This window comes from Protopterus annectens, chromosome 6.part1, assembly GCF_019279795.1.
Source record: "Protopterus annectens isolate FY-2018-M chromosome 6.part1, PAN1.0, whole genome shotgun sequence".
NCBI lineage: Eukaryota > Metazoa > Chordata > Ceratodontiformes > Protopteridae > Protopterus > Protopterus annectens.
This window is the reverse complement of record NC_056738.1, coordinates 441,283,959-441,298,538: the sequence shown is the minus strand read 5'-3', so window position 1 is coordinate 441,298,538 and position 14,580 is coordinate 441,283,959. Positions and strand designations below refer to the sequence as shown.

The 14,580-nt window shown below is 40.3% G+C and overlaps 1 protein-coding gene across 2 annotated transcripts in view; it reads right to left on the bottom strand.

The window, feature by feature from the left end:
* Positions 1-14,580, bottom strand: part of SPEG (striated muscle enriched protein kinase) — a 2,687,905-nt gene that overhangs the window by 838,666 nt on the left and 1,834,659 nt on the right. For both annotated transcript variants that reach the window (XM_044075871.1, XM_044075873.1), the window contains one exon: positions 6,270-6,428. In XM_044075871.1, coding sequence (XP_043931806.1) covers positions 6,270-6,428 — 159 coding nt within the window. The remainder of the gene's footprint in view (positions 1-6,269; positions 6,429-14,580) is intronic.

Below are 14,580 nucleotides of genomic sequence, written 5' to 3'. Positions count from 1 at the left end.
GACTTTGGCATCAGTCATTTCTCTGTGTTAGACTCTCTTGTATGATATTTGTGTCACGCAGGGAAATCTGTGATCCCATTTTGCAGTCAGCTATGAATGTGGTCAGCCAAAGACCCTTGACATTAGCCTTTACCTCTGAAAAGCAGATGTCAAACAGCTGAGTTCCCAGCATGGAGCCTTGAGGTATCCCACTGGTGATCAGTCTCTTAGTGGAGGTGGTTTCACCAATCCTGACTTCCTTAGTGCTATCTGAGAGCCAGCTGGCAATTCAGCAATTTATGTAGGAGTTTACACCTAGTTTGGTGAGTTTGTCAACTATAATTGAGTAGGGTATTGTACTGAATGTCCAGGTAGAAGGTATGCACTACATCAAACACAGAAAAAAAGGGGGCTGAGAAAGGGAATGGCTACTGCAGCTGTAATCTATTAGAGCATCTACTGTTATTGGTAGGTTTACTTCCACAGATGTTCTATGTTTAACATTAGATCACTGTTGCAGTAGTCTAAGCTAATTGGGTAGAATACCAGACTTTAGAATTACAAGGATGAGAAGAAGAAGGAGTTTGAGAATGTAGGAGTCCCTGGAGAATAGTCCCAGCAAAAGCTGTTCTGGACCTGGAAAAGAAATCCAGTTTATACAGTTCTGTAAAAGTATATACAAAAGACCATGTTGCTGTCGATAGAATATTTCTAGATTCCACCCCTTTCCAAAAAGCCACAGAAGAAGTCAAAGCCCAGACAGAGTGAGAAAATGGACATGGATGAACTTTGTTTTATGTGGATGGGATTATTACATGATAATAATGTAAAGAAAAAATGCAATAATGAAGTTAAAGGCTTTCTCCAGAAAAGTATTAATCTGCCCAGCCTTGAAGGACACTAGTAGATCATCAGTTCTACAAAGCCCACAGGGAAAGTGTACTGTGATAATAATGTAAATAAAAAAATGTAATAATGAAGTGGAGGGCTTTCTCCAGAAAGGTATTAATCTGCCCAGCCTTGAAGTACACTAGCAGATCATCAATTCTACAAAGCCCACAGGGAAAGTGTACTTCGATGTCAGGAAAGTCATGAAGCTTTGATGCCCTAACCACTTTTTCATGTTGCACACCTTAAGCCCCACAGTGATTAAGGTACACGGAAGGTGCCTTGAAGCTCAGAACCCTGGCCAGTAGTCATATCTTTGGCAGAATGTAACTCTAATAGCTTAGGCTACTGCAATGGTGATCCAAAGTTGAACATCTAGTTCCATGATGTCTATGAACTCATGTTCAGTGACTACTCTACAGCCATCATCTTATACTTTACTGACATCCTGTAAGAATTCAAAAGTGCTCCCCACCATCTCACAGGTCACAGTGCAGAACAGTTTACACTCAAAGCTGCTACCCACATGTTTTAGAATCCACTCACATGTAAAATGCTGTACTGAGTTATCTGTTCTCATCCATTACAAGTACAGTAGCAAATTCTAAACTAAACCTTTATGGTGGAATTGTTGCATAAACAGACTTTACAATTAGACAAAAAAAAGATACTATATATAATAAATTAATTCCTCCCATCATTAAAATATCTAGAACTGGCCAGTAAAGATGTTAACTATGTCATTCGAAGGTGCAAGGAAAGCTATGAAGTGACAGTTGCCACCTCTTCCAATGACAATAATAAGACCTTTCTTAACTACATAAGGAAGCAACAGCCAGTAGTGTGCCAAATTGTCATCTAATGGAATCTCTTATTCTCATCCATCTCCAATGTGCAAGCTAGCAAATTTAGCTCCAGTTTCACCCGGACCTTGCACCCATGCTTCTTCCCTGAGTTCTACCCTTTACTTCTGAAACTACCCCTGCCACCATAAATACTTGGGACCAAGTTCTAGCAACACTATCCAAAACCACCAGCTCTTTGGGCCCCATAATATATCATACTGTTCACTATTCAGGACAAGTTTTTCGTACAAAAATATTTAACCTCAACCATTTCACCTTTTATGTATTAGATGTCTAGAGAACTGCCAAACTGCCATGGTAGTGTCACTGTATAACGATGGCCCTACCACAGACCATGGAAATTACAAAGGTTTTAGTCTCACCACTATCATTTGCATGATCATGGAATGTATCACAGTTGAAGTTAAAAATAATAAAATAGCTGGCCTACAATCCCTCGACACTGATCTGTTTGGTTTTGTGAAAGGAAGAGTGTGGCTGCTCAACCTAGTCAATTCCTTTGAAATAGGTTATTGTTACTGAAACCATGGACAAGGGTCAGTCTGTCAACACCTCACATCTGAACCTAGCAAATGCCTTTAATACAATCACCTATGCTGCTATTAGTGACAATTCTATTAAACATTATAATGGGTGTATATTCAATCAGCGAATGCTTAAAAAAGCGAACGCTGATTTATCGACCTCATGTAAGCGAAAGCTGACGATCCCAAACACTCGTAACAGTGATTTTTTTCCCAGGGAAAAAAAATCGCTGTTCCACAAAATAAATGCATAAAAATAAAAACTTCAAAACACTACATAAAGTGGGGGGCTTTGCCCCCACACCTCACCCATGTGGGGGACCCCCCCCACTTAAATATACCAACTCCAAGATCATACTACAGTGACAAATATGACAAAGTAATGGAGGTGGCCAAGAGATTTCTTTCCCAGGGAAAGAAATTGCTTATATGCCGTTTCGCTATTTTGCTGTTTCCTGCTTTCAAGTTTGATCAAGACACATTCAAAGGATTGCGTCTTCGATTATACAATAGGAACCCATTATAACCGCCTACACCATCAGTGGAATAGCCAACTGAATCACTAACAATCCACATACATTTAAAGTTGATGATACCTCTGTCACACAAAGAAGCATCACTTTGTTGCCCCATGTGGAAGCCCCCTCCTCTTTGCAGTATACATCTGTGATCATAAAACAGGTGTAGTAGCAAGCTAGGTGGTGGAGCTACATTGTTTATTGAAAAAGAACTTCTGCCAGCTAGCTCATTCTGAGATTACCAAGTACACAGGCAACAACTAATTAGTAATGGAGTACACCAATATACATAGTCTGTTTTTACCTCCCTTCAAATGTAAACATTCAGAAGTTCCTTTTCAATCAAGAGTGTAGCTATACCACCTAGTTTGCCACGACACCTGCCAAACCTAAACATTCACAAATGAGAAGTAAATGATTGGGAAATGATGGAGACAGGCTTGAACCAGGCTTCTGCAATGGCTACAATATTTTCTTTGTACTTTAGCATCCAGATGTTAAGTTATACCTCTTAATAAGGTTAGTTGTTCTGAAATGCCCTACACAGAAAAAATGCTGCCAAAATTAGAAGGGTCTGAAACAATATAGGGGTTTAGGAGGATAACGAGATAAAAAGTGCTGCCACCAATTAGTAGAAGAAGGATTCCCATTAATGCAATAGTACTACAGCTAAAAATAGCAGGCATTGGGAATGTATTGTACAGACATATGGAACTCCATAAAAGGGATGAGACAGTGAATGAGTACAAAAGAAATATACTTTTGATTACATATTATATCTAACTTATGTAAAGAACAGAGAAATGGACAGACTTAATGGCTTAGGAGGTATTTGACTTGTATCCAAAGCTAAGTCTGCTGTGTTTCTATGTGCACTTGTGAGGGTTTGGTAACTGGGGAAGAAGAAAGTGTGGAAAGAAAAACGCAGAAGGTTGCTCTATATGATTTGAGACATTTACTTATGGTGCTTGAGAATGGACTGAAAATTAAAATAAATTGTCACAAGGCTTGGATTCAGGGGAGTGAGGCAGGATTATTAAATTGTTAATTTGTTTTTTAAGAGTTTTAGTACCAAAACAGTGTGAAGTGAGATGCAAAGGTAATTATGATTGGCAGACAAGGGGACAGGAAAAGTGAAAGTGATTAAAGCTATTACGTCTAATGAGAAGTGAATGAAAAAATTAGAACAAAGTGTCACACATTTCCTACTAGTACACGGTTTACATGTCTGGAGATGGGGGGATTGAAGGAAGGAAAGCAAGTAGGTATGTCCTATTGGAATTAATGTACTCAGGGAGCTATAAAGGAAACACTGAAGGAAGGAAAGGAAGTAGGTATGTCCTATTGCAACTAATGTAAGCCAGTTACTATAAAGGAAATGCTGACTTAACAGCTAGGTGAGTTGAGAAGAAAAACTGTGGGCTAAGACAGAGTGAGAGTATCCATGTGGAAAATAGTTGTATAAGGGCCTGGAATATTACATTCTTTAAGAAGAGATAGACTGCATGGAGGAAAGTAGCATGGCGGCTGAGTAGAGTAAACAGCATGTAGACGGTAGTCTGACAAGAAAAGGTGGTACAGAGGTAGGATGCTTACAGGTAGGGAAAAGGTACTAGAAATTCAGGAAATTGATTAACTAGTGGACAGTATGTGCTAGCAGAAAGAAGGTGAGCTTGAGTACTTCCAATCATGAGAGAAAAGAAAGACAGTGAAGGAAAATAAATTAAACTGCAGAGGGAGCTGTAGTAGTTTAGTTAAAGTACAGGAAGAGAATACTATAAAGCTGAGATTGTTGCAGATTGATAAAGGAACTGCCCATACTTCTCAAGTGTACCTTTTATGAAATATTCTTTATTTTGAGTCTTAAGAAGTCCATGTTCTGCTCTGCTCCACACTGAAAGAGTGTCACAGGTTCTGTGTTAAGAAATTTTAGATAACATCCATAGCAAGTAATACTGAATCATACTAATTCATTAAAATAACAGTTTTTTAGTATAAAATAACACATTTAACCATTCTGCAAGCTTTCTAGATGAGGTTGCATGACCATTTGTTCTACATTATTAGGGGAAGTGTTCCACATTTTAGAAACGGAAGGTTGAGAGCTATGGAGCTGACAGAAATTTTAATTTGGTTATAAACCTGTGGAAATCCAAGCACAAATTACTTAAGAAACTGAAATTACAGATAACCAAAGGAAGAAATACAGAATAGGCTATAGGTGATTAGTTATGGTAATCTGGATCCCACTTTTACTCCTTAGCATGGGTATTACACCATCAAACAGTTGTCCTTATTTTCTCCATTGTATAAATTAGGAGAGATTAAATTGCAAGGGATAATGCACTTTATTAGTATTAATTTTGGTTAATCATTTGTAAAGGATATAGTTACTGTGATCATCTAGTGTTACAATGTAGTCGTCAAAATCCAGGACATGATATATTTGTATATAGGACTGGATATTTTTCTGGAAATCCATAGAACAAAACCTTACCAATCACATATAGAGTGCAGACAGCTTCATTCCGACAGAAACAGGCATGAAAACATTGCTATTTAGGCCAGACATTCATTTCATAACAAGCGCACTCTGTGAGACAGGTCATCCAGATGTCTACCAGGCTCTGGTACCAGTACAGCAGTGGGCAACAGCCCCTAAATAAGACTTAGATTCAGTCTGACTCATATTGCAAAATACAGTTTGTAATTGTACTTAGGCTAGAAAACAGTAACAAAACAATAATTCATCTATTTAGCTAGTATGAGCTCTGGCTCACATGAATCTACATGGACATCTTACAAAATGTGGATACTCTGTCAATGCTTGATTGAGATCGTTCGTCTCAGTCCTGTAGCCCTCGTATCCTTTTATTGTTTTTGTTCTGTTATGATGCACACAAAAATCACATAAATTACAGGAAACCGAAACGCTAATTTTTAATAGACCATAACGCAATTATATATACCTCACATTTATGATTTTGAGATGAGGGCCTAACTTGCGCAAGGTTGTATCACTTAGGTATGTGCATACTACCACTAATGAATTACTGCATAATTATGTCTACTAGATGCACGATTTATAATGCACTACAAACTATTCAGCAGTTTTTCAAGAAAAAGCTGTTTTCGCCATTGCAACTTACCAGTCAACAAAGAACAATAAATAAATATAATAAATTATGTCTCCTGAGACAATGTATTTGATGTGTAGCTACTATAAGTGACCATTTGTCATATGAGATTATCATGTTGATTCACCTGGAACCATGCCACTGCGTGCTATGAATTTTTTTCTTTGCAAATATATTTGCTTGCCCATATCGTTTAACACATTCATCATTAATCTTTTCTGCACTGAGTACAGTCATGGTGATGACATCATCACAAACACAATACTGAATACCTGAAAGTTAATGTTCAGCATTAGATAGGGTGAGCTTTTCACCTGAGAATACATGCATCTTGCAGTACAGAAAAAATGTACTTACCAAAGTGAGTCCATGTAACTAATGGAGGAGGAGTCCCACTGACTTTGCAATCAAATCTTGCTGTCCGACCTTCTATCACATCAAGGTCATGTATCTGCTTGGTGAACAAAGGCTCAATTGATGGATTGACAGTGAGCCTTGCACTGCAGTTTAGTTCATCTGAGCAAAAAAAAAAATGTGATCAACAAAAAGGCTTACTTTGTTTCTCTAACTTTCTCATTACTAAAGAGTCTGTCTAGAAAAATAAATATCATAACAAACTGTACACAAATAATTTTAGGTGGTTACAATGAATACAAATTATACAATATACATCACGTCATTATATGTAGATATCTATATATCATACATCTCTCTCTCTCTCTCTATATATATATATATATATATATATATATATATATATATATATATATATATATATATTTATATATACATACAGACAGAAAGCCATGTTTAAACATTTAATGTTCACAAGAGTGAATGTTAAAACATCAGTCCCACATCACTGAAAACCTAGAGCTCGAAGGTTATGGGCTGTTACTCTGCAGGATTGCGGTACAATGGGGATTCCTCACAACATTGGTTTATCATGGTTCAGTGACATTATTCTGGATTCCTATTTAGTTACTGACACACTTAGACTCATCTCCGACTTTATGGAAACAGTCCTGACCAATTTTTTCCTGTTTTTTGACAGAGAATATTTTAAACAGATCTCCAAGGTGGCAATGGGTGTGGCTTACACCCCAAACTTTGCTAATGTGGTTTTATTAAAATGGGAGAAGGACGTGACATTTAAATTGGACTACTTTCAACATTGCATGAGCTATTGCAACTTTTTGGATGATATCGTTTTTATTTGGTCAGGTACTTTACACCAACTGGAGTTGTTTATAACAGAACTGGAGAGATCAACAGAGTTTCTTAGATTTTCATCCCACATCAAAGAGCACAAGATAGACTTTTTGGATGTTGTGCTTGTGAAGAATAGTGGTGACACCTTAGATACATCTATATATCGTAAACATAGATACAGTAATTAATTTCTGCATTTCAGGAGTTGCCATCCTTTTCACCAAAAGAAAGGTGTTCTGAAAAGTCAATTTGCATGAATTTGTAGGTTAACGTCAAAAAATGATGAGTGCTCCACACAGTTTGATTTATTAAAAAACATATTTTTGGATTGTGGATATCCTGTGGAGTTGGTTGAGAAGATCAAAGAAGAAATCTGGGCAGAGAGAGCTAAGAAGTATGGTTCAAATATACATTATGGTTTATGTACCAATGAAATTAACAGAGGCGAACGAAAGAATATATGTAATCAGTATTTCATCAGTCTTTATTCCTTGTATGCAGCAAACATGAGGAATATTATATTAAAAAACTGGCCACTAGTACAGAATGAAAGTGATTTTAAAGGTCACTTCGATGGTATGCCTTCTTGCACCTATAAGAATTGTCCAAACTTCAAGAGAATTCTAGAGAGACCAGATAAAAAATCATGCACTGGAAGCTTTGAGACACTGAAATGTGTCCGGTGCAAACAATGCATATATATAGAAAATAATTCTATCAGGACACTGTTAGAAGATAGCTTACTAGGGGCATATATATTTTGCTATACATCTAAAGTTGTTTACCTTGCCTAGTGTCAGTCATGCACAGCCTACTACATAGACAAGACCAACAATTCACTTAATAAACGCATTTATCAGCATTAAAAAGAGGCAAAAAAAGTGCCCTAGTAAGGCATGCCATAAACTGTGAGCATTTTCTATGTTTAGATGTTCCATTCTTGAAAGGATTACAGATGAAAACAACAAAGGGGGACTGGGAGAATTTATTATTGCATAAATAATTGTGCTGGCAGTTATGTTTGTATGCCACAAGTGCACCAAGTTTAAATGAAACAGTATCTATTACTAGTGAAATGAAATACAAGGCTTCTAAAATTGAGTTTTGTCATCCCATTTTAAATTTACATTTTCTGCACACTATTTATTTAAAGTATTCAGTGGCAGAATGCTCTGTTTACTTTCAAAGTGGAGCTTTTAATATTTTCTTGTTTGATTTGTTGACAGTGATCTTCACTGTTACAAAAAATGATTATTGGTTTTAAACAGCAGATTATTTTTAAATTGCACAGGTCACTTAAGAATTTTGGTTGCCTTTTGATACATTGTTACATACTTCCTGTTTGTTACACACTTCCTGTCTGATAGAAAAGGGGACTGTTGTAGAGTGTTCTCATGATGTTATGGCCTTTTCAGGTCTTTTTATTTCCTTCTGAAGATGTCTAAAAGTCATACTTGGAACTGTTTTGCTGTCCTGATCGTTTTGGTTTTTGAACTATGAGTACAAATCAGCATTCTCCTACAGTACTTAACACTGGCGGCCCATGCATCTTATTGGCTGAGGCACTCCCCCTCCCACTGACTCTCCTATTCAAACTCACAGACACACACACACACACACACACACACACACACACACACACACATATATCTACACACGCAGACGCACACACACTGAGTTGACAGACAATCCCCAATGTCTCTTTATTTTTTGCCCCTTGCCTCATAAATCATGGATGCTTACCAATAGATAGTGATACCGATGCTGTTTCTCCATTAACTTTTAACTGAGTCACAGTAATAGATTAAATATTCTCACTGGTATCCATTAGTTTTCCTCCAGTCTTTTTGGCATTCCCTGCTTTTTTATAGGATGCTCCTGCCATTGCCTCTTATAGATGTCCTGTCCTTGTTAACTCATGGACTGCTGCAATCATTGAATCATGCCAGACATTAGAGTTTCATATTTCTTATAATGAAAAAAAAATCTGACTGATCAGTTAGCATTGTGGGTTAGGACAGCTGTTTTCCGTAGCTAATGAATTGGATTCAAAACTTTCCATACTGTTTACTTTATTTTTTTACATACTTAAGCAATATTTGAATAAAATTCCTAATGTCCTAATGGTGGTGCAGAGGGCTAATATACTCTGTAAAGTGCCTTTACTGCACAATGTCTAGAGTAATCCCTGGTATCTAGTGTCCCTCCTCACCCCACATCATACATGGTGCAATACTTTACTCTATATAGTTACAAGATTTGCTCTTTAGTCTACCCATCACCCCACTCTACCCCTCACACACAGCCAACCCCCACAGCTGATCGCACTCAAAGACACCCACACACACACACACACACACACACACACACACACACACACACACACACACACACACGTTACATCACTCATGCCTCTACATACACTCACACACATACAAACACACAACCTCCCTCCTCCCAACACCTCCAGTCTGCTAAACTCCTTAGCACTTTTCTTTTGGCCACTTTCATTAACACCTTATGCAGCCGAGTGATTCTCAGCTAAGTAAATGCCTTATTGCAGGTCTGTCTGGGGGACAGCACATAGCAAATTAGCAAAGGAACTCTTCTTGAATGCCTCATTAGCATTTGTGAGATGACACAGAGACAGCCCACCTTGGTACTGCACCTTTCATGTTGCAACACTGGGGTAGCGCTGTTTCTGAATTGGAAATGGTTACCACGAGATGTACACTTTGTGTATAACTTAAGATAAACATTCTGAATCCAGCCCTAAATCTTGATTTATAGCAAGTGTGACTGTCAGTATGATAAAATAATTTGTTCTCATGTTTTTCTTCTTTAGAAAAGAAATAATGAACATTAAAAAATGAATATCTAATTTTGTTCACAGGTTTGATTTTTTTTCCTTAACTTTAAACATTCCAGAAGTGATACTTGCAGTAAAACAAATACTTGGAATACTGAAGATTATTTCAATTTTATTAAAGTAATACAGGAGGCATTCTACAAACCATAATTTAAGGACTCACATCAAGGAGGTAGTTGTTTCCCCATGCTACAACAATCTTAGAACAAACTGATTTTACTACAAACAGTGAGATGACTGGCCTTCTCTTTCTGCAAGAAATGGGGATGGGGTGTTCTAACTCCCTCAAAATGTTTTTCTAATTTACTATGTTTGCTGAATTTTATATCATTTCATTAGCAGAAAAATATTTTTCATAGTTATGGTCTAACTGTCCCCATTTTGAGTCATCTATTATTTTGTACTATTTCAATGTCAGCTTCTAATTCGAAGTCAGACTATAAAATTTTAAGCATGTCATATGTGGTACCATTTTACAAATGAACAGCCAGCTTGAATAATGTAAGAAACTATTCCGAAACAAAGTACTGCTCTGAATACTGTAAAGTATCGCACTATACAGAAGCACAGCTTTAGTGTGGTAAAGGTGGGAGCCATCACGGCACAATTTGTTAGGGGGTATGATCAGCAGATAAATGTTTTTCTCTGCATGTAAAATACAGTAGCGCAAGTCCTACTTATCTGTTAACAGCAGATGTTCAAATTTCACACTGCCTTGCTGACACACAGATTCTGGTGTAGGTGGCCTAGTGGTTAAGGTGTTTGCCTTACAAACACAAGGTGCTGGGTTTGAGTCTCCCAAGGGATAATTGGCTATGCTTAAAATGGCTCACAAGGGCAGTTAGCTTAGTACTAACTTATGAACCTATAAAATCCTTATCCTTTTGTGGTACAGGAATTGTTGTACAACCCCTGCATGCAGAATGAGAAGAGGCACTGGAGAAAACAGGTGTGTCTTGTCTGGAGGGTGTGGACAGATTTCCCTGAAGGAAGTAGGATGTTCGAACCACTGCCAAGAAAGTACAGTTGTGTACACTTACCATAAATGTAGATGTTCGAGTGTATTCAGTGTTGCAGTCATCACATTTGGGTTATCCCTTCCAGGGTAGCCCTCGGCCAGCCCGAATAACATAGACTTAGTATTTCTGTGTCGGTTGCTCTCACTTCAGGACTGACGTCAGGTCTTCAGTGATATAAAGGAAGGCATCCAATACCATTACATCAGTTTTTCTTGCCCTAACCTGTCAGGTGCCCACAAAGTAGGAGGCTAGGCTCTGGTGGAAGAACCTCACCAGTGGAAAATAAATACCAAAATGTCCCTTGTAAGGAAAAGAGAACAACAAGGAAAAAGGAAAACAAGAGAAAGGGGGAAAGAGGGATGGAAACCAGGACTGCAACAGTGAATACACTCAAATGTCTACATTTATGGTAAGTGTGCACAACTGTACTATGTTCTTCGTGTTTCACTGTTGCAGTCATCACATTTGGGTAGATTCCCAAAGCTGAGGAAAATGGGTGCAGGCAGTCCAGGAAGCTAGGGGCTGGCTAGCATGCCTTGCAAGACTGCAGAGGCCAACTTTGCCCTGGATTTAGAGAAGAGAGGCAGGCGGTAATGCTTGGTAAAGGTATGAACATATGTCCAGGTGGCAGCCTTCAGGATGTCCTTGGTGGGGACTCCTCTGAGGAAAGCTGCAGAGGTGGAGGCTGCTCTGATGGAGTGTGTCCTGGCCCCCTTGGGGGGGGGGGGGGCTAGCCATGCTGTTTCTAGCAGAAATTGATGCAGTGTGCTATCCATTTGGAAATGGTTTGCCTGGAGATGGCTTTACCTTTTGCCCTGAAGCAAAGCTAACCAGCAATTTCTTCAGACTTCCTGAAGGGTTTAGTCCTGTCCAGATAGTATGTGAGCTGTCTGTGCACATCTAGAGAGTGCAGAATCCTTTCTCCTTGTTTTGGGGGTTAGGAAAGAAGGTGGGTAAATTAATGGATTAGTTGAGAGACACATTGGACACCACCTTGGGCATGAAGAATGGATTAGTTCTGAGGGATACCCTGTCTGCATGGAAGATGATGAACGGTTCCACAGCCATGAGTGCTTGCAGCTCAGAGACTCTTCTGGCTGAAGTGATGGCCAGGAGGAAGGCTGTCTTCCAGGAGAGAAATTTTAGCTCTGTAGAAGAAGCTGGTTCAAAGGGGGGCAGGGTGAGCTTTTCCAGTACAAAGTTAAGGTCTCAAGGTGGTGTTGGTGCACTTCTGGGGGGCCTCAAGTTGCTAGCCCCTTTGAGGAACTGTTTAATCAGAGGGTGTGAAAAGAGAGGCTGCTCAGTGGGTAAGTGAGCAGAAATAGCAGAGGCATGAATTTTTATAGAGGAGAATGAGAGACCACTGTGCAGCAGGTCAGCTAAGTAATCCAGGATGAGAGGGATGGAGGGCTGTGACATGTTGGCCCCCTTAGCCTGGATCCAGGTGCAGAATGTTTTCCATTTATCTGCATAAGACTTTCTGGTGCTAGGGTGTCTGGCCTCTTGGATAACATCCAGAACCTGTTTACTGAGGATGGCAGATTGGTCAGGGGCTAGGGTATAAGCCAAGCTGCCAAATTGAGTGTTTGCACTTGGGGGTGCATGAGTTTTCCTTCCCTCTCGGTTAGTAGGTTTGGAATTTGAGGAAGATTCCATGGAGGCAGCGGGGACAGTCTGCACAGCAAGGGGTATCAGTGCTGTCTGGGCCAGTCTAGAGCTATGAGAATGGTCCTTGGTTTTTCATCCCTTATTTTGAGCAGTACTCTGGGAATGAGAGGCAGGGGAGGAAAGGCATAGACCGAGAGGTTTACCCAGGGGAAGGACAGGGCATCCACTTTCCAAGCCATGTAGTGATGTTCCCTGGTGCAGAATTTTCTGAGTTGGTGTGGGAGCTGCCATTCATGGGGGTCCAAGAACTGTCTGCTTAATTGGTCTGCCAGGGAGCTGAGAGAACGGCCTGGCAGGTATTGAGCTAACAGGTGTATTTGCATGGAAGAGGCTGTGGACCAAAGGGCCATGGCCAGCCTGCACAGTGGGTAGGGGTGAGTACCTTCCTGCTTGTTGATGTACTACATCACAGTGGTGTCCGTCTTGATCAAGAGAACCCCTGGAGAAAGAAGGTGTTTGAAACTTATTAAGGTCTGCTGCACAGCCATCTCTTTTAGACTGATGTGCAGAGGGAGTTGCTGGGGGTTCCATTGGCCCTGTATGCACCTGCCGTCCAGGTGTGCACCCCAACATAGTCTGATGCTTTTGTGGTGAGTGTCTGGGTGGTGGGGAGTGGGGAGTGGGGAGAAGGGTAGTCCCTTGTTGTGGGAGCATGCTGTTGCCCACCAAGGAAATTCCTTCATCAAGCAAGGAATTATTGGCAGAAGAGTTTCCAGATCCTGCGAGTGTTGACACCAAAGGCTCTTTAAGTATCATTAAAGTTTCCTCATATGGAGTCTGGCATATGGAATGAGGAGTATGCAAGAGGCCATAAACCCCAGGGCTTGCAGTATTTTCCTTGCAGAAAGCTGGGGCCTGGTAGTCGGTTGAGAAAAGTAAGCTGATAGGAAAATGTGTTTTTCTGGTGTAAGGTATGCCATCTGGGATGCTGTGTCCAGACTTGCTCCCAGGAAGATTATCCTTTTGGTGGGTACCTCTTTGGATTTCATTTAGTTGATTGTGTACCCTAGGGAGGTTAGTAGGTCATTTACAAAGGCCAGGTCTTTGAGCAGCTTTTTCTGGCTGTCTGCCTGAATAAGGCAGTCATCCAAGTAGGGGTAAATTTGAATATTCCTTTGTCTGCAAAAGGCAATGGCTGGAGCCAGGCATTTTGTGAAAGCTCTGGGAGCAGTAGATAAGCCAAAGGGAAGCACAGAGAACTGAAAGTGTTGAGATCCTGTCCTGATGCAGAGATATTTTCTGCAGGACTCCCTGATAGGAATGTGGAGGTAGGCCTCTTTCAGGTCCAGGGTAGCTAGCCAGGCATCCTTAGTGAGCATGGGTATCAGCTGTTGGAGGGTAAGCATTCTGAATTTTGGGATCACCAGAAAGGTGTTTAGAATGGAAAGATCGAGGATGGGGCACCAGGTGCTCTCCTTTCTGGGCACCAGAAAAAGTCTGGAGTAGAAGCCTTGGCCTATCTGCTCTGCAGGAATGTGCTCTACTGCCCCCAAGGAGTGCAGGGAAAGAATTTGTTTTTGAGCCTCTGCCCACTAATTTGGTGGTAGATCTGGGAACCCTTTTAAGGTTGGAAGGGTGTGGAAGGAGAATTTGTACCCCTGAGACACGATGTTCAGAACCCAGTGGTCCTTGGTAATGGTGGCCCAGGTGCTTGAGTGAAAAGAGAGTTTTCCTCCTAGGGGTATGTGAGGGTGGGCAGAGGTGAGGTTGGGAAGGGGTGAGTCATTGTGAGTTCTTACCATAAGGGGTGGCTTAGAACTCCCTGCTTTTGAAGCGGAAGTTGTCCAGTTCTTGGATCTCTGCAACCCCTGGGGCTGCTGTCTGTGGGGAGGGTCTGTTTCCATGAGACATAAGCTGGCCCTGTCTACTCGGAGCAGGAAAGGACCAGTGCTGGGGAAAT